General features: G+C 68.8%; 8 protein-coding genes across 8 annotated transcripts; 3 read left to right on the plus strand and 5 right to left on the minus strand.

Annotated features, from left to right (window-relative positions):
- Positions 1-250: 250 nt before the first annotated feature.
- RHOBADRAFT_52643 (uncharacterized protein) lies at positions 251-2,180 on the minus strand (the record flags this gene model as incomplete). Its single annotated transcript, XM_018416437.1, has 4 exons — positions 251-1,653; positions 1,736-1,852; positions 1,950-2,044; positions 2,125-2,180. 4 exons carry the CDS (start codon positions 2,178-2,180, stop codon positions 485-487), a joined length of 1,437 nt encoding a protein of 478 aa, XP_018272717.1. The 3' UTR covers positions 251-484.
- Positions 2,181-2,894: 714 nt separating this feature from the next.
- On the plus strand, positions 2,895-4,108 carry RHOBADRAFT_52644 (uncharacterized protein). The gene is made up of 2 exons (XM_018416438.1): positions 2,895-3,003; positions 3,084-4,108. The coding sequence occupies exon 2, from the start codon at positions 3,168-3,170 to the stop codon at positions 3,924-3,926; it is 759 nt and encodes a 252-aa protein (XP_018272718.1). The 5' UTR covers positions 2,895-3,003; positions 3,084-3,167; the 3' UTR covers positions 3,927-4,108.
- A 187-nt stretch (positions 4,109-4,295) lies between these two features.
- RHOBADRAFT_35325 (uncharacterized protein) lies at positions 4,296-6,807 on the minus strand (the record flags this gene model as incomplete). Its single annotated transcript, XM_018413269.1, has 10 exons — positions 4,296-4,864; positions 4,934-5,014; positions 5,100-5,160; positions 5,240-5,379; positions 5,461-5,546; positions 5,611-5,696; positions 5,780-5,904; positions 5,985-6,113; positions 6,273-6,475; positions 6,551-6,807. 10 exons carry the CDS (start codon positions 6,805-6,807, stop codon positions 4,347-4,349), a joined length of 1,686 nt encoding a protein of 561 aa, XP_018272719.1. The 3' UTR covers positions 4,296-4,346.
- A 288-nt stretch (positions 6,808-7,095) lies between these two features.
- Positions 7,096-12,493, minus strand: RHOBADRAFT_52646 (uncharacterized protein; the record flags this gene model as incomplete). The annotated part of the gene is made up of 19 exons (XM_018416439.1): positions 7,096-7,300; positions 7,378-7,632; positions 7,712-8,286; positions 8,356-8,442; positions 8,511-8,598; positions 8,668-8,751; positions 8,839-8,894; positions 8,961-9,116; positions 9,204-9,490; positions 9,573-9,698; positions 9,826-9,952; positions 10,039-10,233; positions 10,307-10,535; positions 10,623-11,544; positions 11,625-11,731; positions 11,816-11,830; positions 11,895-12,020; positions 12,138-12,144; positions 12,283-12,493. 19 exons carry the CDS (start codon positions 12,491-12,493, stop codon positions 7,096-7,098), a joined length of 3,858 nt encoding a protein of 1,285 aa, XP_018272720.1.
- A 505-nt stretch (positions 12,494-12,998) lies between these two features.
- RHOBADRAFT_43017 (uncharacterized protein) lies at positions 12,999-13,555 on the plus strand (the record flags this gene model as incomplete). The annotated part of the gene is made up of 2 exons (XM_018414154.1): positions 12,999-13,180; positions 13,264-13,555. The coding sequence occupies 2 exons, from the start codon at positions 12,999-13,001 to the stop codon at positions 13,553-13,555; spliced, it is 474 nt and encodes a 157-aa protein (XP_018272721.1).
- A 285-nt stretch (positions 13,556-13,840) lies between these two features.
- RHOBADRAFT_52648 (glycosyltransferase family 71 protein) lies at positions 13,841-16,416 on the minus strand (the record flags this gene model as incomplete). The annotated part of the gene is made up of 6 exons (XM_018416440.1): positions 13,841-14,559; positions 14,644-14,863; positions 14,949-15,025; positions 15,088-15,179; positions 15,255-15,617; positions 15,684-16,416. Coding segments are annotated over 6 exons (2,143 nt in total), but the record flags the coding sequence as incomplete, so codon positions are not given.
- Positions 16,417-16,583: 167 nt separating this feature from the next.
- On the minus strand, positions 16,584-19,633 carry RHOBADRAFT_52649 (uncharacterized protein; the record flags this gene model as incomplete). Its single annotated transcript, XM_018416441.1, has 4 exons — positions 16,584-18,383; positions 18,450-18,570; positions 18,635-19,507; positions 19,623-19,633. 4 exons carry the CDS (start codon positions 19,631-19,633, stop codon positions 16,614-16,616), a joined length of 2,775 nt encoding a protein of 924 aa, XP_018272723.1. The 3' UTR covers positions 16,584-16,613.
- A 162-nt stretch (positions 19,634-19,795) lies between these two features.
- On the plus strand, positions 19,796-21,797 carry RHOBADRAFT_43020 (uncharacterized protein; the record flags this gene model as incomplete). Its single annotated transcript, XM_018414155.1, has 4 exons — positions 19,796-21,032; positions 21,108-21,195; positions 21,269-21,327; positions 21,406-21,797. The coding sequence occupies 4 exons, from the start codon at positions 19,796-19,798 to the stop codon at positions 21,795-21,797; spliced, it is 1,776 nt and encodes a 591-aa protein (XP_018272724.1).
- Between the last annotated feature and the right edge of the window lie 152 nt (positions 21,798-21,949).

Raw genomic sequence — 21,949 nt, forward strand, 5'->3', positions numbered from 1 at the left:
GCTCGGTTCCCGATCTCGGTTGCGTTTCCCCCGATTCACCCGAGCGGGAGAGAAAGAGGAGGGGAGCGACGCCGGGAATCTGACCAAGATGCGATCGTCGCAGCACAAGAGGCTCCTGCGCGGCGCGGCACTGAGCGCACCGTTCTTCTCGACGCGGGACGGTCGCAGCCTTCTCGCAGGGCCCGCACGAGGCGAGCACGAGGCTGGGCGAAGGCTCTCGCAGTCGCTCTCGAGGTGGGCACCATGCGTTGAGAAGGCGACGAGGACTTTGCAGGCGTGGACAGCGTACTGTTGACAAGCAAAAAAAGGAGGGGAAGAGATTCACAGAGGGGCGAGGAGAGAGAGGGTGGGCTATGTACGGCAAGGAAGGGGAGGGACTGCGACCGAGGGTCGAGGGTCGAGACGAAAGGGGGGCAGACACGTCTATGGTGCCAAGAGGGAGGGACGAGAAAGGCGAGGTCTACCAAGGCCGACCGCGACCGCTTCAGACCTGGAAGTACTGCGACGCCGCCGCGCCGCCGCCGTGCGCAAGCCAGTGCGGCGTGCTCGACGTGAACGTGACGCCCGGGCTCGGCAGGTGGAAGCTCGTGCTCCACGCGACGGGCGCGTGCGTGTCGTACTCGACGCCGGCCGTGCTCGCCTGAGTCGGCGGCGGCGGCGCGTGCGCGTACGACGCCGGCGGGTACAGCTCCGAGACGGACAGCGACCGCAACGGCGTCGGCGGCAGCGCCGAGCTCGACATGCCGTGCGTCGCGTACGCGCCGAGGTGCATCGCGCCGCCGTACCCGAGCGCGGGCGTCGGGGCGCCGCCGTACGAGGCGTACGCCTCGCTCGAGAGCGGGAAGTCGTACGACGACTGGGCGCCGGGCAGCTTGGACAGCGTCGACGGCGTCAGGACCGACTGCATGGCGCCGGCGAGGTCGTCCTGCTGCGCGTACTGCGACGAGTAGGCGTGCTGCTGCGCGTGCTGGTGCGGGTGCTGCGGCTGGTGGTGCTGGAGGGGGAGCGGTTGCGGCTGGTGGTGCTGGTGACGGTGCTGCTGCTGCGGCTGCTGCTGCTGCTGCAACTGCGGCTGGTGGTGCTGCTGCTGGTGTGTCGGCGGGCCCCAAGTTTGAGGCATGGCGAGGGGCGCGCTTGCCGGGTTGACGGGCGAGTTGGCGCGCGAAACGGTCGGCGACGGGATCATCGACGGCTGCGGCGGCAGGGCGATGCTCATCGGTGACGCCTTGGTGCGACGCGACAGGAGCGACTTGGCGCACGACGGGTCCGACGCGGTGCGGAACGTGCCGGGAAAGGGCGCATGAGGCGGGAACGAGGTCGGCGGGAGGGACGAGGTGGACGGTTGCGGCGCGTAGTACGGCGGCTGGTGGTGCTGCTGCTGCCCGCCGGGGAGGGCGTAAGGGGGCAGTGCGGGCGGGAGCTGGTAGGTGCTGGGCGGCGCGAGCTGGAGGGTTTCGGGCGACGAGGACGCCGAGGCGATGCCGTCGCCCAACGACTTGAGCGACCCGGTCGACGAGACGGGCGAGATGAGCGACGAGGCGCCCACCGAGTCGAACGAGTAGTCTGTCGCGTTCGAGACGGCCGAGGCGGCCGACCGGGTCGAGCTGACGGACGTGTTGGTCGACGAACGCGAAGTGAGCTTGCGGCGAGGAGCTGCGCGCGAGAACCGCTTGGTCAGCCCGGCTCTTTGCGGCCAGCGCTCGCCAGAGAGACAGAGAGAGAGACGAGGGCTCACCAGGTCCGACGTTCGAGTAGATCTCGCCCGTCATCGAGGGCCCGCCCTCCTCGCTGCAGAGCCCTTCACCTTGGAAGGCGCAGCGAGCATGCGCGAGGTCGTGGCCCTTGAAGCGGGCTGCACCGGGTGGAAGGGGGACGGGGTCGCTTGCGAGTCAGTGTGAGGCTCGTGTACGACAGGCCCTCGCGGGCGAGGAGGAGGACGAGGGACGCACCGGTGCGGAGGCAAGAGGTGCAGGCGTTGAGGCCCGACTCGGGCGCAGGCTGCCCCGAGCAGCGCACCTTGCGCGCAAAGCAGCGGTGGCACGCACTGCAGAGGCAGGGCAAGGACCAGTCAGGCCTTGCACCCTTGCGCGATAGAGAGAGAGAGAGGGGGAGAGCGGGACGCACCTGCCGCGCGAGAGAGGCGGACGCGAGCCCTCTTCCGGCGAGCGCTTGATCGGCATGGACGTGGACGAGCTTGGTGCTGGGGGGCGACTTGGGGCGGTCGACTGGGCCGTGGCGTGGTGCAGAGCGAGAGCGCAGCTGGGCGGTGGTCGGGGGCGGGAGAGGAAGCCGTCGTCGCTGGCCCGCGCCTTGCTCACCGCTCGACCAGATCGAGGTGGCAGCACGCCGGCTGCAGATCTTAATCCGCGGCCAATCAAGCCAGCGCAACCTCGCACACGTCCGCGTGCCTGACTTGAGCTGGTGACGTCCGAAGCTGGCGACTCATCGGAGAGCAATCGTCCTCGCACACGTGGCTGGCCCCGCGCTTGTGCCTCCACCGGTCTCCGGTACGAGCGAGAGGAGGGACGAGCGCTCCTTGCAGCGTGCACCCAGAGGACCACGCTCGGCTGCACTCGAGAGCACCTCGGCGAGCGGAAGCTTCGCCGCGTACGAGGACGAAGGACGACGTTCGGCTTTCATTCGATCTCGCGGCCTAATTAGGTTCGGCGGCCCTTTCCCGCACGCCGGCCGGCGCAGCAGAGCCCTCTCGAACCGCCTCCGGATCCGCCCACTTGTCGGGAACACGAGTGGCTGGCACGACCGTCTCACGCTTGACTCTCTCGCTCTCTCGCTCTCTTGCTCTCTCGCTTCGCATCTTCTGCCTCGCGCGACGCGGCAACCGTCTTCCGGCACCGGCCTGCTCGCCTGTGACCCGCCCGCTCAGCTTGCGTCAGCGGCCGCCCCTTGCCCTCCGCATCTCGTGGCTCGTCGCCGACGGTTGCCTCGCACGGCGCGCACCTCGCTCAGCGAGTCTGCCGAACCCGAGTTGTCGGTCAGTTGTCGGTCAGTTGTCGGTTGCAGATCTCTCGCGGCCCGTGACAAATCGAGTGCGCTCACTGACGAGCCGCCCGTCGTCGAAACAGCTCCGCACGGACCCCTCTCCAATCACGTCGACCGGCTCCACCTCGTTCAGCCCCGAGCGGCACACATCCTCCCTCGCCTCGACCATGTCGCACGAATCGTCGCAACCGGCCGACGCCGGACCCGACTCGTCGAGAGCGCCCGCGCCTTCGTCGCTCGCCGACTCGCCCTTGTCGCCCGCGCAGCAGCAGTGCCTCACGCCGCCGAGCGTACGCCGTCGCGAGGCCCGCATTGCGCGCTGCATGGTCGCCGCCGGAGCGCGAGCCGAAGCTCGGCGCGCCGCAGAAGGAGGTGGACGAGCAGGAGAGCGAGCAGGGTCCGAGGACGAGGCGCGGCTCGGCTACGCCGCCGACGAGGTCGAGGCGCGCAGGGTCGGGAGACGGGAGGCGGCGTGGCAGGGCTACGAGGCCGAAGCGGCGGCGTACGGCGGGCCGCAGGTGGGCGAGGGTCCGAGCGCGCTCGTGCGCCCGGACGGCACGCTCGACTGGGCTCAGCTCGACGCCGTCGCCACGGCCGACTCGGCCAACTACGCTGCCGACGTCGTCGGTGACGGCATGCTCGCTCTCGGGCAGGCCGCCGACGAGCACGTGCAGACGACGCTCGGCTCGCTCGACGGTCTAGCAACCTTCCCGCCCCGTCAGCCATGCGCGACCCTCCCCTCGCTTCCCGCCACCCTCGCAACGACGACGCAGCCGCCACTTGACGTGCTGCCGCTCGTCCTCGGCGCGCTGTACGTCGCAGCTCGCGCCCTTGGCCTCGGCAGTCGCCGCGCCGCCACGGCCAACCCGTCCACTGCGAGCGACAAGACGCGGCGGTCGGACGACGAGCACGCTCGGCGGGAGTGAACGTTCCTGTCGAGCTCTGCTGCCCTTTGTCTCTGCGAGCGAGCCCGCCCTCCCTCGCCCTCGAGCCGGTTCTCCCTTCTCTTTTGTACCCTCTTCCTCGTCCCCTTGTCGTGCCGTAGCTTTCCTTTGCTTCCTCCTGTAGCGTTAGACGACCTGACACGATGCGAGAGTCCCTCAGCTTCGACACGAGCGAGATCGGGAAAGCGGCGAGAGAAGGCGAAGGCGAGGAGGTCCGAGCGACTTCCGGGCGTTCGTTCGGAAAGAACGAGAGGCTCTCTGCTCCGCTGCTTGTCACTCATCGTTCATCGCTAAAGCTGCTCTCGACTCTCGGCAAGCAGGAAGATGGGGACGAGGGCCGACAGCGGCAAAGAGGAGGCGAAACGATAATGGGCAAGCGCGTCTCGACGTCTATAACGAGGCTCACTCCTCGTCGTCCTCCACCTTGGCCGGCGCCGCCCTCCTCGGCGTGCGCGCCTTCTTGGGCTTGGGCGCAACCTCCTCCTCGCTGCCCTCCTCGACCTTGGCCTTGCGCTTGACCGGCGTGCGCTTCTTGACGGGCGTGGCCTCGGCGTCGGCGTCGGCCTCGACATCGTCGTTCGCCTCGACCTTGACGGGCGTCGTCGCCTTCTTCTTCCTCGGCGTGCGCTTCTTGGGGGTCGTCGACTTCTTGGCGCCACCTTTGAGCGGCGGGTCGACGGCCTGGCCCTCGGCGTTCTTGCCCTCGGGCAGCGGCATGACGCCCTTGTCGAGCGCACCAACGACCGCGTCGCCCTCCTCGGCCGACAGCTCGACCGTACCGTCGGTCGCCGTAGCCGTCTCGCCCTCGGCCGACGCCGTCGCGTCCGTGTCGGCCTCCTCCTTCTTGGGCTTCTTGGCCTTGTGCGACTTGCGGCCGGCCGTCTGCTTCGTCTCGACCTCGGCAGGCGGACGCAGGTCATCTGTGCGACGGTCTCGAGGTGAGCTCGTCGTCGTCGAGGAGTGGGTGGCCAAGGAGAGAAGGTGCGCACCGTGGATAGTCGGCGCGAGGCCGTAGATGCGGTACAAGTGGAACACGGCCTGCTCCTTGTCCTTGGCCTCGATCATGAGGTCTGCGCGTGTACGTTGGACGATCAGGCCGAGCTCGACAATGGCCTGCACGGCGAAAGAGGGAGGGAGAGAGAGGCGAGGACGCACCAATGTCGTCGGGGAGCGCGTCGGGCAGACGCTGGCAGCGATCGGCGTGTGCGCGCTTCTCCTGCGAGGCAGTCGACGAGGCGCATCAGGTACGACGCCGATGCAGGAGACACCGTCCTGAGAAGAGGGGAGAGACGCACCATGAGCGTCTCGGCGCCGCGCCTCGGCTCGGACAGGTGGAACTTGGGGCGGATGCCCTTGCGCTCCCACGTCGCGAGCATGCGCGGCAGGAGCTCTGCCGGCGTCTGAGACGAGGGGAAGAGCGAGTCGTGATGGTAGTCTGCGTGTGAGGAGCAAGAAGGCGTCGGCGAGTCAGTTGAGAAGGTCGACCACGGCCAGGTCAAGAGAAAAGGGGACGGACCAAAGACGAGCGGGATGTTCATCTCCTCGCAGACGGGCAGGAGGTCGTCGACGTTGTAGCAGATCTCGTCGTTCTCGAGCACGAGGCTGTTTGCGAGAGTCGAGGTCAGTGTGCGGGCCAGAGACCGAGGGGGAAGAGGGCGGGACGCACCGGTTCTTGACGCCTTGCGAGCACTCCTGGTAGTTCTTCTTGAAGCGCTCGAGTGCCGCAGCCTTGTCGCCAAAGACGCCGCCGCCCTGCGTGTCGCCAAACGCCGGAAAGGGTCAGCTCGAGGTCGACGTCGGCGAGAGGGGTTTTCAGGGAAAGGGCGCCGACGCACGTGAATGATCATGACGCTGTCCTTGCCGAGTCCCATGCGGTCCATCATCTCGTTGTGATACTCGAGGTCGCGCCAGGCGTTCTCGACGACGACTTGGCGAGGGCTGCCGAGCTGCGTGAACTGACCTGCGCGAGGAGAGGAACGGCGGCATGAGTCGGTCGATCTCGGGATGTCCCAAAACCCCAGCGGCATCGTCGAGGCGCACCTGGGTGAGTCGTGAGGCGGACGCCGAGGCGATTGGCGACCTCGCCGACGGCCTTGAGCTCCTTATCCATGTAGTCGAGGCTGTACTGGTAGTCGGGGTGCGCAGCGAAAGGTGCCATCTCGGACGACACTGCAGGGAAGCAGAGAGGGTCAGGAAGGGGACGAGATCGAGACTGAAGAGAAGGCCCGAGACGGACTGCGCATGAAGAAGATGTGGCTGCAGGACGAGGAGGGAGGGGAGGGCGCGACTGTGTGAGCGACGGCAACCTGGCTCCCTCGCGGTCGCGACGAAGGGAAAACTGGACGCACTGCTCGGCGTTCCACTCGATGAGCTTGACGAGGTCGAGGACGTTCTGGCGCGCGAGCTCCTTGAGGTACGGCATGCCCTTGTCCTCCTTGAGGATCGTGTCGATGCGGCACGTGCGGCTGCAGAAGACAGGCGGCTTGTGCTTGCGCAGGATCGTGTTGAGGCAGGCGTAACCGAGGCGACCCCTGGGGGAAAGGAGCAGAGTCAGTGCGGGCCGCGACAACGAAAGGCGGCCGAGGGTGAGAGGGAGTGGAGCGCACTTGAACGTGGTCGACAGGCGTTCGACGTCGGGGATGGTGTAGACGACAGGCTCCTTGGGCTTGCGGGTGCGCTTCTTCTTGGCCGGCGGCTCGACGACCTCGTCGTCCTCGACCTTGACGGAGCCTTGGCCGTCTGCGGCGACCTCGCCGGGCGAGCCGAGGGCGTCGGCTGCCGGGTCGTACAGGTCGGCCTTTGGCGAGGGCGGGAGCGGCGACAGGGACGAGGACGGCGAGCGGCCACGATCGCGGGCTGCCATGGCGGTGCGGGCGGCCGTCGCGGCAGCGCGAGACGGGCGAGGCGACACAACGGCGGCGGCGGTGACGGTCGTAGTCGAGTGCTTGACAGCGTTGGCGAGCATGGCCATCATGCCCTGGTCGAGCAGGGCGGCGGTGGGAGACAGAGCGAGAGCTGCCGAGATGTCAAGCTGAATGACGACGGTCACTTCCCCGCAGAGTCGAGCTGGCTCGTCCGGCTCGAGTGCGAGAAACAGGCGATTGCAGCTTGCTCTAGAGCACAAGAGTACACACACACAGAGATAACTAGATCACATGGTCGGCGGCTGCGGCGACGAGTGGAGCAGCGGCGCGAGGCTCGAGCCTCCCGCAACCGCACCGGCGCCGCCGCTCGACGACGACGCTCCTCCTCCTCCTCCCGCACCTGATCCTGCCCCGGCACCACCACCTTGCGCCTCGGGCGTCCCTCCTTGGTCCGAGCCGTTCGACGCGAACGCGTTGTACGAGTAGTTGAACCTGCGTGGCGAGGAAAGGGGTCAGGTTCGCGCTCTCGGCTCGACGAGGAGAAAAGGGAGGACGGTCGAGGGACGCACCAGTCGTCACCGAGGTTGGCTCCGAGAGGCATGCCGAAAAAGGCCGACGACGGGTCGAACGCGCTCGCGGTAGTGGAAGGCGGCGGACCCGGTGGCTGCGGCTGGCTCGACGACGCCGGCGTCGCACCTGGCGCGCCCGGCAGGTGGAACGGGCTCGTCCCGCCGGCGCCAAAGATGAACGGATTGCTGCCGGCGCCAGTTGCACCGAATGCGGGTGCGCCGGCCGCCTCGGTCGGCGAGAGGAACGAGTTGAGCCTGGGAAGGTCGTCGACGTCAGGATCTGCTCGGGTCCGTCGCACTAGGGAGGGAGAAGAGAGAGAGAAGGTGGACGCACAGGTCCGAAAAGTTGGTCGCGCCGCTGCTCGAGCCGGGGCGGGACCGGAACTGGCTCAGGTCGAGCTGCGGGTTGAGGATGTCGAAGCTCTGCGGCGTCGAGTCGCCCGGCGCGTGCCCATGCAGCTGGACGCCCTGCATCGGCGCGCCCGAGAACATCGGCGGCAGGCTGTGCGCCGCGGTGCCCGGGCCGAACATGTCGAGCGGCGGCGACTGGAGCGCGGCCGGACCCGGGAAGAGCGGCAGCTGGCCGGCCGGCGGCGGCGGGCTCGTCGGGCTGCCACTCGCGACTGCGCCCGACGTGGCACTGCGACGCGAGGTACTCGTGCTGCTGCGCTTCCTCGCACCGGGCTTGCTCGTGGCGCGGGGGATCGGGCGGTGGTGGAAGTTGGTCGGCCGCACGCCGGTGAACGCGGCGCTGCCGGGTGATGCCGCCGCCGCCTCGTCCAGGTCCATAGTCGCACGCTTGGTGCCCCTCTGAGCGCGCTCGTCAAGCTCGGCGCGCAGGTCGGCGTCGCGCAGGTCGACGAGGCCGTGCAGGAGCTCCCACTGGCGGATGGCCGAGCCCCAGATGAGCTGCGGGCGCGGACCAGACACAGTCAGAGAGGCTCGAGAAGGAAAGAGGGGCGAAAAGTGAGGGCGCACCTCCATCTCCTTGAGGGCGTTCATGCACTGCAGAAGGTGGACCTTGGCCGGGCGAGCGAGCGCCTCGTCGAACGACGCGTTGTAGACCTATCGGTGCGGGCGCATCAGTACCAGATCGACGAGAGAGATCGATCAGAGTGGAAGAGAGGGCTCACGCAGATGATGGCGGCGCTAAAAATCGGGTACGTGAGGAAAGGCGGGCACTGCCGCAGCGTGAAGGTCTTGCTCCAGGTCGTGATGATGCTGCGCGAGCGGCACGATCACGTTAGGGACATACAGGAGAGATTGGCGAGCGAGAGGAAGAGGACGCACTTGGCGATGGCGTTGGCCGAGGTCGTGCAGATCGAGTGCGACGGGAAGCTGCCCGGCGACGCACTGCTGTTCTGGCCCGGGATGCTGCGCGCCGAGAAGCAAGGGTCAGAGAGATCTCGCTAGAGGACGAGGCGAGGGTGCGAGGGGGAAAAGAGGAGGAGAGAGGCGCACAAAGGTCGATGAAGGAGGATGAGCGACGAGTAGAACTGGAGGTGCAACGACAGGATCTGCGGGCGTCACAGTGCGTGAGCTCGCTCGTCGTGCGCATACGAGAGTACTGAGGAGGGACGCACATGCGGTGGCGGCACTTTGGTGCTCGCCGGGTTGTACTGCAGGTGCGGCGGCAAGGCGAGGTACCAGCTCGCGAGGCTCTGGTCGAGTAGGCTCAAGAGCGTCTCGCTGCTCTGCCCGAGTACCCGGATGCGGATCGCGTAGATGTTCGAGATGATCTGCGTGTGAGAGGGGCGAGGTACGCCGGCGCGGGTAAGTCCAAGGCTACGCCGAGGATGGAGGTGGGCAGGGAAAGCTGGACGCACGCGGTTGATGATGACGGCGAGGGCACCTGCAGCGTTGAAGCAGCTGAGCGTGTGCGCTCGTGTCGGCGGGTACGCCTTGAGGAACTTGGCGTTGTCGACCGCGACCGTCTCGCCCGAGCCCGGCGTGGCCCGGTTGGCGTTCGGCGGCGACGTCCACTCGGTGCCGTCGAGCCGGATCGGGCGCCACTGCTCGTGCTCGTCGGGCTCGTCCTCGGACGGGAAGCCGCAGTCGTAGTCGCGCTCGTGGATCGTGCCAGGCCGGCCGATGTACGACGAGGTGTAGCGATCTGCCGGCGGGAGAGAAGCCTCAGTGCTCGCTCGCCCTGGACCTGACCTTTGAGAGATATCCAGGGAGGGTAGAAGACGTACCGAGGATGACGCACGCCCACCAGACACGCTTGCGAGCCTGCTTCTCCTCGTGCGTGAAGCGCTGGATCGGCAGGTACCACTTCTCGACGTCGCGGAACAAGCCCAAGTCTTGCGCCATGCGGATCGCTGCGTGCGCGAAGAAGGAACGTGGATGAGGGGAGGAGAAAGGAGAGGGGCGAGGGGGAGGCACGTGAGGGAAGGTCGTCAGTAATCCCGCTCGAGTGGGGCGAGGAAGGGACGAGGGCGGACGGACCCATGCCGCAGTTCATCCACGCGCTGCTCATTGCGCCGACGCCGATCTCGCGGTAGCTGATGAGGAGGAGCGCCTGGACCGTGACGAGCTTGCTCGAGCCGTAGTCGTGGTTGAGGATCCGGCGCGCCTGCACGACGAAGGGGCTCGAGTCAGGCCGTGCGACCAGCATGCGCTCGTGACCGAGTCACAGGACGGCAGAGAGATGGGGCGCACCTTGTCGAGGTACTCCTGCCCGGCCTCCCAGTATTTGCCGCCCTCGGTCGGCGCCTCGAGGTCCGAATAACGAGCCGCGAGCGCGAACATGGCGAGGAGGAGGACGACGGGCACCTTGCCCGTGCCTGCCGGCGTCGACGGCTCCGTGCTGTCCGGGTGGGCGAGCGTGTGGCGGTACTGACGCATGAACGAGATCTGCGGGAAAGACGAGGCCAAAGCGCTGTTAGTGGCGCGGGTCCAACGTGACGTGAGCGAGAGGGGGACGCACCTTGTACAGGAGCGGAAAGTGCGGGTGCACGTAGGCCCAGTACAGCGACAGGAGATGCGCCTGCGTCTTGAGGTCGGGCAGCGGGTCCTCGGCGTCGACAAGGCGCAGGATCTCGTTCTCGGTCTTGACGGCGCCGTGGTCGGCAGGAGGCCACACGCCGGCTGACGGGAAGCGCCAGAAGAACTCCTTGAAGCGCTGCGACTTGGCGATGAGGTACAGGCCCGACGAGCTGCGGGCGACGGATCGAGGTCAATGTGGGCCCTCTCGACGACGACGACGATGACGACGGGCGAGGTGGTAGGCAGAGAGGACGCACCGCCCATGATACCGCACCTCGGCGTTCTCGTTCAAGCTCAGCTGCCCGACGACGTCGGCGAGCTCCGTGAGCGGCTCGCTCGGGCTCTGCGTCGCCCTCGCCCTCGCCGCCGCGCCCTTGCCGTCCTCCCTCTCGTCCGCCTCTCCTGCACCTCCGCCGCCACTCGCTCCCGGCGAGCCCGACAGGAGGTACGAGCTCGTGCCCGTGTGGCCGATCGCGCCCGGGCTCAGAACGGGCGCGCTCGTCTGCGTCGCCGACCTCGGCGGGACGACGCCGACCGGCGGCAGCGTGAACGCGTAGGCCATCTGCTTGCGGTCCGGGTTGGCGAACCCTTGCCCGCCGACGCCGCCGCCGCCGCCCGCGCTCGGGCTCGTGCCGCTCGTGCCGGAGCCGGCGCCCGGTGAGGCGCCGTACGACGATCCGACCGGCAGGTCGAGACGGCGGCGCTGTCGGGGCGACGTCGCGACGTCGGCCGACGTCGAAAGGCGAGCGGCGAACGCCGGCGAGGCGCCGTCCTCGGACGACTCGCCCATGCCCGGCTGGCGGTACGCGCCCGCGCCGGACGGGTCGAACCCGAGTGCGCCGCCGATGCCGCCGCCCGGCGTCGCCGACGCGCCGAACGCGGCGAGGTCCTCGTCGCTCAGCCAGGTGCCGGGCTCTGGGCCGGCGCCGAGCGATGACGAGCCGAGGCCGCCGGGGAAGGCGGGCTCGCCCGGCTGAGTCGGGAAGCCCTGGCTGAGGACCGTCGCGCCCGATGGTGGAGCCGTGGTCGGCGGCGAGCGCGTCAAGGCCGCCTGCTGCTCGGCAAAGTCGCGCTGCCACGACCGCTTGGGCTGAGAGGCGACGGCGGCCGAGGTCGAGGTTGACGACGAGGCGGCATGGCGCAGGTCGCGAGCGAGGACGTCGCGCGCTTCATGGTCGCCTGTGAGGGACGGAAGGGAAGAGTCAGGAGCGAGTCACGGGCGCGCAAGACGCGCCGAGATAAAGAGAGGGTCGACGGACCGATGAGCTCGCCGAGGAGGGTTGCCGCTCGAGGATCGTCGCTGCCGATGAGGCCACCGAGGAGCGCCTCCATGCGGTGCAGGCGAGACTCGATAGCCTCGATGTAGCTGCACGAGGAGAGGAATGAAGGGGTGGCCGGTGTCAGTACGCTCTCGAGGCTCGACCGTCGTTGACGGCTGAGGCTGACTGACCCTTTGGGCGGTCCTCTGCAAAGGAGGCAGGGTCAGGGTCGTCGAGACGAGGCGTAGAGTAAAGGAGCAGGGGACGCACCGCTTGCGGCTCGCGCCGAGGAAGGTGCAGGTTGCGCCGACGGTGAGGCAGTTCTGGCATGGGCCGACAGGGTCGCCCGAGGCGGGATCGAGGATGCGGGTGCACTTGCACTTGCTCTTGCGGCAGCTGTAGGGCGGGCGGGGTCAGTTGTCGTGCGCGAGGGAGAGGTTGACGGCGATGCCGCGGCATCGTCGGGCGAGAGGCGGCCGAGTCGAAGGGGAGAGTGGCACGGCGAGGACACACTTGTCGCCTGTTGGATGGGAGGGACGAGGCGGTCAGTCGACGAGCTCTGTGCGCGAGTGGGTGCCCCGCACGGCAAGGAAGGGGTGGACACGGGGGCGGGGGATGCGGCCGACGACGACAAGAGGGAGGAGGAGGGGCGACGCACAGGCTTTGGACGAGCGCTTGCGCGGCTCTTTGTCGTTCGAGTCCTTGGTCGAGTCTTTGCGCTGGAGCTGGTGCTGCTTGCCCTTGGTCTTGGGCTGGGCCGGGTGCGCCGACGAGCCCGAGGTGGTGGAGCCGGGCGCGAGGACGGGGAGCGAGGTCGAGACGTCGAGGTCGGACTCGGACGAGTAGCCGTCGTCGTCAGAGTCGGCCATGGCGCGTGTGCTGGCGGCTGGCGCTTGTAGTGTTACGGGAGGCGGAGGACGAAGCTGTCAAGGAGCGAGTGAATCTCGGAGAGCCTCGAACGCCGAAGAGAGGGGCACCACGGCCGCGCGTCGATTCTCTCGCCGTCTCTCGCTCGCGGGACAGTAGGAGGGCATGGCTGGAGCTGCAGCTGCGCTTGTTGCACTCTGCCAGACGGCAGCTGAGAGAGAGAGGGAGACGAGAGCGAGGCGAGGCGGGGCAAACCTTCCGGATTGGGTTTCGCCCGCCTGCTCTTGCCTCGTCCTCCTCCCACCGTTCCCTCCTCGTCCTCACCCACACACCACAGGTGAGCTCGACTCGCACTCGCACTCGGGCCTCCACCGCACTACCGACCCTGACCGCTCGTCCCCTTCACCCGCACCCCTCTCCTCGTCCCTCGTTCCCCCACTCCCCACCCCCCTCTCGCCTCGTCTCACCCCCTCGCAACAAACACCACCGCACCAGCTGCCCTCTACCATGTCCGACTCGACCGCCCCTGCAGACACCAAGGCCGCCTCGCCCGCCCCGGCCGACAACACGCCCGCCGCGACCGCGACCGAGACCAAGGACACCACCACCGCCCCGGCCGACGAGCCTGCCGCAGCACCCGCAAAGCGTGCCGCCGAGGACGAGCCCGAGCAGGAGTCGGACGCCAAGAAGTGCGCACCCTCTCCCCTAATCCTCGTCGTGGCTCTCTCGAGCCGGACCGAGCGTGTTGGCTCACTCGCACTTTCTCCTCCAGGGCCAAGCCTACCACCAAGGAGGACGACGCGCCTGTTGCCGAGACCAAGGACGACGACGAGGAGGGCGAGGACGTGTCGGGCGAGCTCGCGCACCTCGACCAATCCAACATCATCGAGGGCGGCCGCCGCACGCGCGGCAAGAAGGTCGACTATGCGGCCCTCGACGCCGGTGACGAGGCCGACGAGGAGGAGGACGAGGACGATGCCGAGGTCAACGAGTCGGAGCTCAAGGAGCCGGCCGAGGGCGAGGGAGAGGACGAGGGCGACGAGGAGGAGGGCGACGACGAGTAAACCGCTCGAGGTACGTCCCCTCAGTCTCTCTCTCAAGCACGCTGTCCCTGCGTTCGCCTACCTCGTCGACCATCGTCGAGTCGCACTCGCTCACTCGTACTTTTCATCGACCGCAGCTCGTCTACCTCGGCCTTCAGCCTCGACAAAAGCTTGCCGTCCGTGTTTCCTCGCCCCTTTCCTTATCCTCGCCGTAGCCGCCTCGCCGTGCGCAACTCGCGCTGTCTCTCGACCGAGCCTTGCCGTCCGGATTCTGTCGTTGTCTCTCGAGAGCCTGCCCGCTTCGCGAGAATGAACGCGAGAGACAGATACAGGCGCGCTCGCTACACTCGAAAGCGCTCTAGCGCGCTCACCGAAAGCCCGTCCCGCCAGCCTTGCCCCTCCCGACACCGTAATACCGCGCCTCGAACTCGCGCAGGTCCGGGTCGTCGGCCCACGAGACGACCTCCATCATGCCTGCCGTCGCCGCTGCTTCTGCCGCCCCGTCCGCACCGAGCAGCTCGTCGTGCAGCGCGAGCGCACCGTCGTCGCCGTCGCCGCACTGCGCGACTCGCTCGCGCTCGACCCACTGCGCCCACTCGTCCTGCTCCTCCTCACCCTCTCGATACCTCGCCTCGGCTCCTTCTCCTTCTCCCACGCCCCTGTCGCCCTCGCCCTCTCCCCACGCTGCCCCGAGCGCGAGCTCGTCCTCCCACGCGCTGTCGACGGCGAGGACGTACGCGCCGCGCCCGATGTGGCCCGACCAGAAGCGCATCCACAGGCCGCGCTCGAGAGCCGCTCGCGAGCGCACCGAGCGCGGCACGGGCCTCGAGGAGGACGAGGAAGAAGAAGGGATCGAGATCGGAATGCCGAGGCCGGTGAGGGGCGAGACGTTGGCGAGCGCGTCGCCGGTGAGGAGGAAGGGCGCCGAGAGAGGCTCGTGCGCGGGCGAGTCCGGCGACGGCGGCGAGCGACGCGGCAGACGCAGGCGCAGCGTGCGACCCCACGTGTTGCCGTCGTGAAGCTTGCTGTGTGTGTGGGAGAGGGACGTGTCATTATGCGCCGGTCGAGGAGAACGTGGGAGAGAGAGAGAGAGAGAGCGGTCGACGCACCCGAGCACTCTCTTGAGCAGGTTCGCGTGGACGAACATGACCCTCCCACCCACGTCTCCTGCGCCGTCGACCTCGCTCGCCATGCCGTACTGGACCATCGAGTGGCCTGCGAAGCGCTCGCGATTCTGGCTGCCGAGCATGCCCGGGTCGGTCCACGACGCCGACGAGAGATGCCGAGCCGGGACGGCCCAGCGCTTGCGCAACGCGAGGAAGGCGTAACCTGCAAAGATCTCCGAGAGGTATGAGCGAACCGGCTCACATGCATCGGGACCAGGCCGAACAAGAGAGGAAAAAAGAAGGCTCACGAAACAGGTCCTTGTCGCCGTCGCTGAAGCGAAACCAGAAGGGCCAGTCGAGGAGCATGTGCTCGACCAGAGGAAGCCTGTAGAGGCGTGCAAGAGTCAGGTCGAGGAGCTCGAGGGCTTGAGGGAGAGGCGGACGTACACATCGAGATGCCGAGACTTGCGGATGAGGACCTGGCCCGACTCGGTCGACCACTCGTCGCGGCACTGCACGCCGAGGATCGCCCAGATGCCCTGTGGAACGTGTCGAGGGTCAATCAGGGTATGCGACGAGGGAAAGAGGACGAAGAAGAGAAAAGGCGAGCGCACGTTCTCGGGCTGGTCCTTGAAGAAATCGGGCCAGAGCACGGCGCCCATCTCGAGGTACTCAGGGCTGTCGAACAAGGACGCGACATCTCGGACGGGGATGTTGTCCGAGTCGAGGAGGAGGACCTCGTCGAACGGCGCTTGGACGAGTGCGGCGCCCTTGAGGTGGAACGACTTGGCGCGGCCGCCTTGCTCGTCCTTCGAGACCGAGTCGAGCGAGCTCACGGTCGAGTTGAGGATGGCGAACTCGGCGACCTGCTCGGGCGAGGGCGACTCGGACGGGAAGTGGACGACGTGTGCGGCGAGGGTGCAGTTGTACGAGTGGCGGAGGAGGCGCAGCGACGTCAAAACTCGGTCGAACGTGTCCTGTGTGCAGGCAGGCATCGTCAGTGCGACCTGTGAGACTCGAAGAGGGGGCGGGCTGGGACGCACGGCGTTGCCCGCCGTCCACACAATGCCCCTCGTCCCGCTCGAATCCTCGCTCGCCCACCGACTGAGCCGCCCCTCCTCCTCTGCCCGGCGCAGCACACCCGACAGCTCCTCGCGGATCCCTCGCACGCGCTCGACGTCCATCTGGGCCCATGTCGCCTCGCTGTCGCGCACGTGGAGCCGGTTGGCGTTGCGGCGCACCGACGGGTTGCCGCACGTCTGCCGGCCGAACTGGGTCCACAGCTCGGGCGGCGCGAGCGGCGACGAGAGCCAGTCGTCGAGACGAGTCGAGAGGGGCGTATTTGGCGGGAGAGGAGGGGACGGCGAGAGGAAGCGCTGGGCGGACGAGTTGGGCGAGAGGGCGACGAGCGAGGCAGTGAGGGCGTTGCAGGGACGGCGGGGACGGTAGGGAGAGTGTCGGGAAGTGCTGTTGTAGACGACGACGAGCTGCTCTGCTGGGTCTGGCGCGAGGTCGAAGCTGCCGGGTCGACGCGCCGAGTCGAGGAGGGTGCCGTCGGTCGAGTAGGCGGGGCCGCTCTCGAGGTGGACGGTGCGGTGCAGCGACGCCCACAGGATGACGAGGGCCGCTGCTGCTAGTAGCACGGCCAGGCGTCGCCGGTGCGGGTGGTGCGGACTTCTTGTTGATGAGGAGGAGGCGGTGCTCGTCGAGATGAGGGGGATGTAGTCGGGCAGGAGCGGGGCGCGCGTGTGCGGCGATCTGCTGAAGCTGCTCATGCCGTCTCGGCACGGCCTCGGCGCATGGGCAGCGAGAGCGAGGAAGGACGAGGCGACCGGCTCTCGAACGCAGCGACTCTTCGCAGTGTCGTCGAGCACACGCGCAACTCGGACCTCTCGCCCCTCACGGCCAAGCCAGGCGACAAAAGGTGCAGCAGCACATCGAGAGATAGGTAGATAGTTTACTCGGCCGAGGCGCTACATCGCCAGCTCGTCCTCGCTCTCCTCGTCCTCCTCGCGGCCGCCGGTCCACCTTCGCTGCCTGCCCCGCTCGACCAGCCGCCGCTGCTTCTTCGGGTGCGGCCGCCGCTCGACGACGTCGTGTACGACGCTCGCGCTCCCGCTCGTCGCCCGCTCCGGCTCGCGCACCTTGACCGCGTGCCGCCGCCGCTTGACCGACTGCAGCAGGTCGAGGTCGTCGGCCTCGCTCGTCGGCGCGACGGTGGGCCTGTCGACCATCAGGGTGGACGTGAAAGGGTGTGACGAGGCTTTGGTGGAAGGGCGGGCATGTGCGAGAGCGCGGCGGGGTGCGGAAGGTGGTGGCGTGGTCGAGGGCGACGGCGAGAGGACGAGTACGTCTGGCTCACGCGCCTCGTCGACGTCGTCGTCCTCGGCCGACGACGCATTCGACTCGTCCGAGAAGGCGAGCATCGGCATGGCCGCAGGGCGCGGTACACCGGGCCCTCGGCGCACCGATGGCTCGACCGCCGCCGACCGCGAGCGACCGCGCGACGAGCCCGCAGCGACGAGCCGCGACGATGTCTTGATGCGGCGACCCGTCGCGGGCTGGTGACCGAGGAGAGCGTCGTCGTCGTCGTCGTCGGGCTCGGGCGATTGGACGATCTGGCGACGACGGCGGACCTGCTGCGCTCGGGACCGCACGGGCGACACCATGACGACCGGCTCGTCGTAGTCGGTCGGCTCGGCGTCGTCCTCGCCCTCGCCCTCGCCGCCGCTGCCCACGTCGTCCAGCTCGTCCGGCTCCGACTCGTGCACCAACTCGTCCTCGGTCTCGCGCCCGCTCACGCTCGCGAGCCGCACCTCAGCCTCGGCCCTCGCCGCCGCGCTCGCCGCGCTGCACGTGCTCAGGGTGCGGAGGAGCGCCTCGCCGCCGGGCGTGCTCGCGTCGACGTGGTCGAGTAGGCGCTCGTCGACCGCCTGGTGCGACAAAGGCCCGACGACGCCGAGGAGCAGCGGCAGGAAGCGCCGCAGCGCGTCGTCGAGCGCGTCGACGGTAACGAGGCCGTCGTCGAGGCTCGCGAGCGCGCTCGAGAGGCTCAATGGCGCGCCTGCCGCCGCCGGGTTACGCAACGAGAGCGCGAGCGCGCACACGGCGTCGAGCGCGCGCAGGTCGTCCGTCGCCGAGCGCAGCTCGCCATCGCGGTCGAGGGCTGCGGCAAGCTCGTCGCGCTCGAGCGAGACGTCGTCGCCGGCGTCGGCATCGGACGACGCACGCAGGACGTCGGCGAGCGCGTCGCGCACGTCCTCGAGCGCCTCGGCGCCGTCGTCGACTGCGGCACCCACCGCTCGAGGGCGTGCGCACGCTCGCAGTGCGCACCCGATTGCGACACGCGCCTGCGCTGCGACTCTGCGGCGCACCTCGTCCTGCATGTTGCGCGCCGAGTCCGGGTCGACCGGGTCGACGTCGGTCGCGCCCGGGGCTGACGCCGTCAGGTCGCGGATCGAGCGCAACATGGCGCTCGCGACGTTGCCGTGCGCGACGAGGAGAGCGGCAAAGAGTGGGGCGTCGCGTCGAGGGGACGAGGTCGAGGTCGAGGGGAGGGACAGCGAGGGATGGTAGAAGAGGCGCTGCGAGAAGGACGAGGCGAGGAGGACGGGTACGAGGGCCGAGTGGAGGAAGGCCGAGGGGGAGGGTGTGCGGCGTAGGAGGGGAAGAACCGAGGGCGGTGGTGGACTGCGAGGTGCCGAAAGGAGGGCGGCGAGGACGGGTGCGTGGAAGCGCGAGGCCTGCAGGCGCACACGACACAGTCAGGTTGTGCGTGGACGAGAGAATGAGAGAGACGGTCGGCGCACCTCGGGGTGGGCGTCGTGCGTGAGGCACAGGTCGAAGCAGCACTCCCACAGGGCGAGCGGCGCATCGGCCGCCTCGAGAGCGTCGATGACGATGGACGTCGCGTGGTCGCCGAGCATCCAGCTGCAGGGGGCCGAAAGATTCAGTCGAGGTGAGGCGAGGGAAGGCAGGGAGCGAGGGGACGCACCGGACGGCGTGCGGCGAGCTCGACTCGTACCACTCGTCCTGGGCGGTCGACGCAGCGAGCTCGATCTCGTGGGCGCTCGCCGAGCGGTCCATGCCGACGCTCGCGGCCTCGCCGTCCTCGTTGGCGTCGGCGCACACACCGGCGCCGAGCGCGCGCAAGTCGTCCTCGATGCCCGACCCGAGGGTCCTTGCGGCGACCTCGGCGAGCGACGGCGGCTCTCGCGGTCCCTGCGACGCGACGCAGGGCGTCGAGACGGCCTCGAGGACGGCGGCGTAGGCGCGGAGAGCGGTTGCTGCGCGTTGCTGAAGGTCGAGGGTCGGGAGGGCGGCGTCGGAGTGAGCGAGTCGGGCGCGAAGGTCGGCCTGGGTGAGGCGGACGTCACGGCGCGGCGAGGGTTGGTCGACAGGTGGGGGAGGTGCGGATCTTGGAGCGACAGGAAGAGGAGGGGGAGGGTGGGCACGGCGCGAGCCGTAGGTGGTGGCCGGACGAGGAGGGCGACGCCTCGCGGCGAGCTTGAACGGGCTGCTGTCCGGGGTCGGGTGGTGTGCGGCGGCGATGTGGTGCTGGGGCCCGATGGCGATGGACGAGCGTCGGCGAGACTGGGGCTTGACGGGGGACGAGGCCCAGTCCGGGTCGACGAGGCGAGGTCGGGGGCGAGTTGAGGGTGCAGGGCGGTGTTGGGCGTGGTCGAGAGCGTGCTGGTGTGCGAGCCCGGTCGAGAGGGAACCGAGGGCGGACCGCAGAGGGCGCAGGAGCCGGTTGACGCGCGCGAGGGACAGCGCGGGAGGAGGAGGAGGAGGAGGACGAGGACGAGGACGAGGCGGGGGCGCGAGGCCGCCGCCTAGGTTCGAGTGTGCCAGGGTGGCAGGTGCACTCTGTGCGAGTAGGCTCGACTCGGCAGTCGGTGGCCCAGGGTGGATGGACGACAACGAGCGCTCGAGGTTGACCGAACCATTGCGACGACCTCTCGTCGCTCTCCTCTCGGCACGCTCCAGGCATCTCAAGCCCTGCCCGTGCACAGCTGCACAGCTTCAAGGACCCCTTGCTCCGCCTCGACCGGTCCTGTCAGCTGTGTGGGCCCAGGTGCGCCCCCACTCTCCTTCACCGCCTCGTCCCCTCATCTCGTCACTCACCTCGACCTCACACAGCCGCACCAGCGCCATGGGCGTCTTCGCCAACCTCTTCCGCCGAGACTCGCCACCCCGGAAATCGTCGTCCAACAAGCGTCCGCCGCTCTCGACCCTCGACATCCCGCTCCCTCCACCTCGACCTGCCGGCTCGGGCCCTCGTACGCCAGCCGCCGTGCCCCAAATCCGCTCGCGTTTCGGCCCTCGCGACCCGTACAACGTCTACGACCCGCCGACTGCACAAGACTGGCCGCAGCTCGCCGGCGACCCCTCGCGACGACACGGTCCACCCAACCACCTCTCGCTCGACGGCGACTTTTCCGCCCTGCGCCTGTCCAACGCCCCCCCGACGACCGCATTCAGCCCCTCGTCCTCCGTGCTTCCGACGCAGCACGCCCGGCCGGCACTCGCCCACGCGTCGACGTCCGCACCGGCCGTCTACCCTCCCCAGCCGGCTCGTCCTGTCGCGCCTCCTCCTGTCGCGACCCGACCACCGGCCGCTCCCTCTTCCCTTCCTTCACCTCCTCCGGCCTACCCGACCTTTCCTCCCGCTCCGCCAACCCTTGCCCTGCTCCCCTCGCCGGCGTCGGCTCGACCGCCTGCGCCGCCACGCCCGAGGTCGTCCCCTCACCCTCCTGCGGCCGGTCCTTCGTCAACCCGGCGCCGCTCGCGCCCTCCTCCAGCGAAAGCTGCGACGCCTCGAGGCCGACCCACGCCGGCTCCGGTCCTCCCTCGGAGCGCGTCCGCCCCCTCGTCCTCCACCTCGTCCGACACCACGTGCCGCGCCCTGTCGTCGTCATCCCTCGCGAGCACGAGCAGCGCCAGCGACGACTCGCTCCCGCATCCGAGTCGCTTGGGCACCACGGCGCGCTCGTCGCAGCCGCGCACGCCGGGCTCGGCGCGCCGCTCGACTGCCGCCGCAGGGTCGGCGACGCCGCGCGCAGGACGAGCGGCGCCAGGTTCGACGCCGCGCACGGGCACGTCGTCACCGCAGAAGCGCGTCGCGTCGTCGTCGGCGGCGGCGGTACCGCAGCAGCAGTGCGCGGCGCTCACGGCGCGCTCGACCCGGTGCACGAGGCTCGTGCGCTCGGCGGCCGGGTCCGCGCTCGAGCCTGAGCATGCGCTCGAGGGCTACGTCGAGGAGCACGTGCCGGCGTACTGTGCGCAGCACGCGAGGGGCAAGCTGGTCGAGAGCGGGTGCTTCGTGCGCACGAGGAGGACGAGCGGCGAGGCGGCGCCAGGGGGAGCGGAACGTTGGGTACGCTATGTCGGTGCGTCTCCCTCTCTCTCCTCCATGCCCTTCTCTCCGAGCTCGAAGATCGACTGACGAGCGCGCTCGTCTGCAGACTGGATACCCGAGGACTTGCCCGACGAGACCAAGGCGCTTCTGCGTCACTACATGGCCCTCGCAGTCTCGCATCGCGATTGCCACGGGTACGTCCCTCGCTCTCTCTGCATCTCGGCCGCACAGAATGAGCAGTACCTGACAGGCCCGAACGCGCTGCAGATTCCTGTACGTGCACGAGCTCGTCCCAAAGGGCTCGTCGCCCTCGCTCGACTACGGCTGTGCGTGTCCCTCTTTCTGTGGCCCCTCCCCTCTCTCGACTCGAATACTCACACCTCGTCTTTGCGCGTGACCCACAGCCCCAGCCCTGATCAAGCTCGGCCGCTCGCTGCGCCCAATCGCCCGCCTCTCGCAGTGGCGCGCCTCGTGCCCGTCGTCCGAGCCCATCGTGCGCCTCTTCGCGCCTGCGCTCCCCGACGTCGGCGCACCTGTCGGCGAGCCGCCGCCGACCGGCGTCCGCAACCACCACCGCTGGGAGCGCCTGTGCCTCGTCGAGCTCGCCGGGCGCGCCGCGGCGGCGGCGACTTTGGCGCCGGCAGCGCGCACGCCGTGCGCCGATTGCGGCAGGACGCACGTCGAGTGCTTTTTGCTCCCGAGGGCGTGCGTCGTCGACGGCGGGTGGGACGAGCTCGGGTGGTCCGTCAGGGAGACGGTCGAGCGGTGGGCCAGGTGGTGCAACGACTTGGGCTAGCCGGTCGTCCCTCTTTCACTTTGTCATTCATCGTCGTCTTTCACTCTCGAGCCGAAATCACGTGCGTAGAGAACGGTTGCGAGGGTACGAAAGGGGGGCAAGCTACGAAGGAGGGGCCGAACGACGAGGGAGAGAAAGAGGGGAGGAAAGCG

The sequence above is a fragment of the Rhodotorula graminis genome (genome assembly GCF_001329695.1).
Source record: "Rhodotorula graminis WP1 unplaced genomic scaffold RHOBAscaffold_4, whole genome shotgun sequence".
NCBI classification, from domain to species: domain Eukaryota; kingdom Fungi; phylum Basidiomycota; class Microbotryomycetes; order Sporidiobolales; family Sporidiobolaceae; genus Rhodotorula; species Rhodotorula graminis.

Bases quoted from the DNA above. Each gene is read 5' to 3' on its own strand.
- RHOBADRAFT_52644 (XM_018416438.1), top strand. From the start codon at position 3,168: ATGTCGCACGAATCGTCGCAACCGGCCGACGCCGGACCCGACTCGTCG.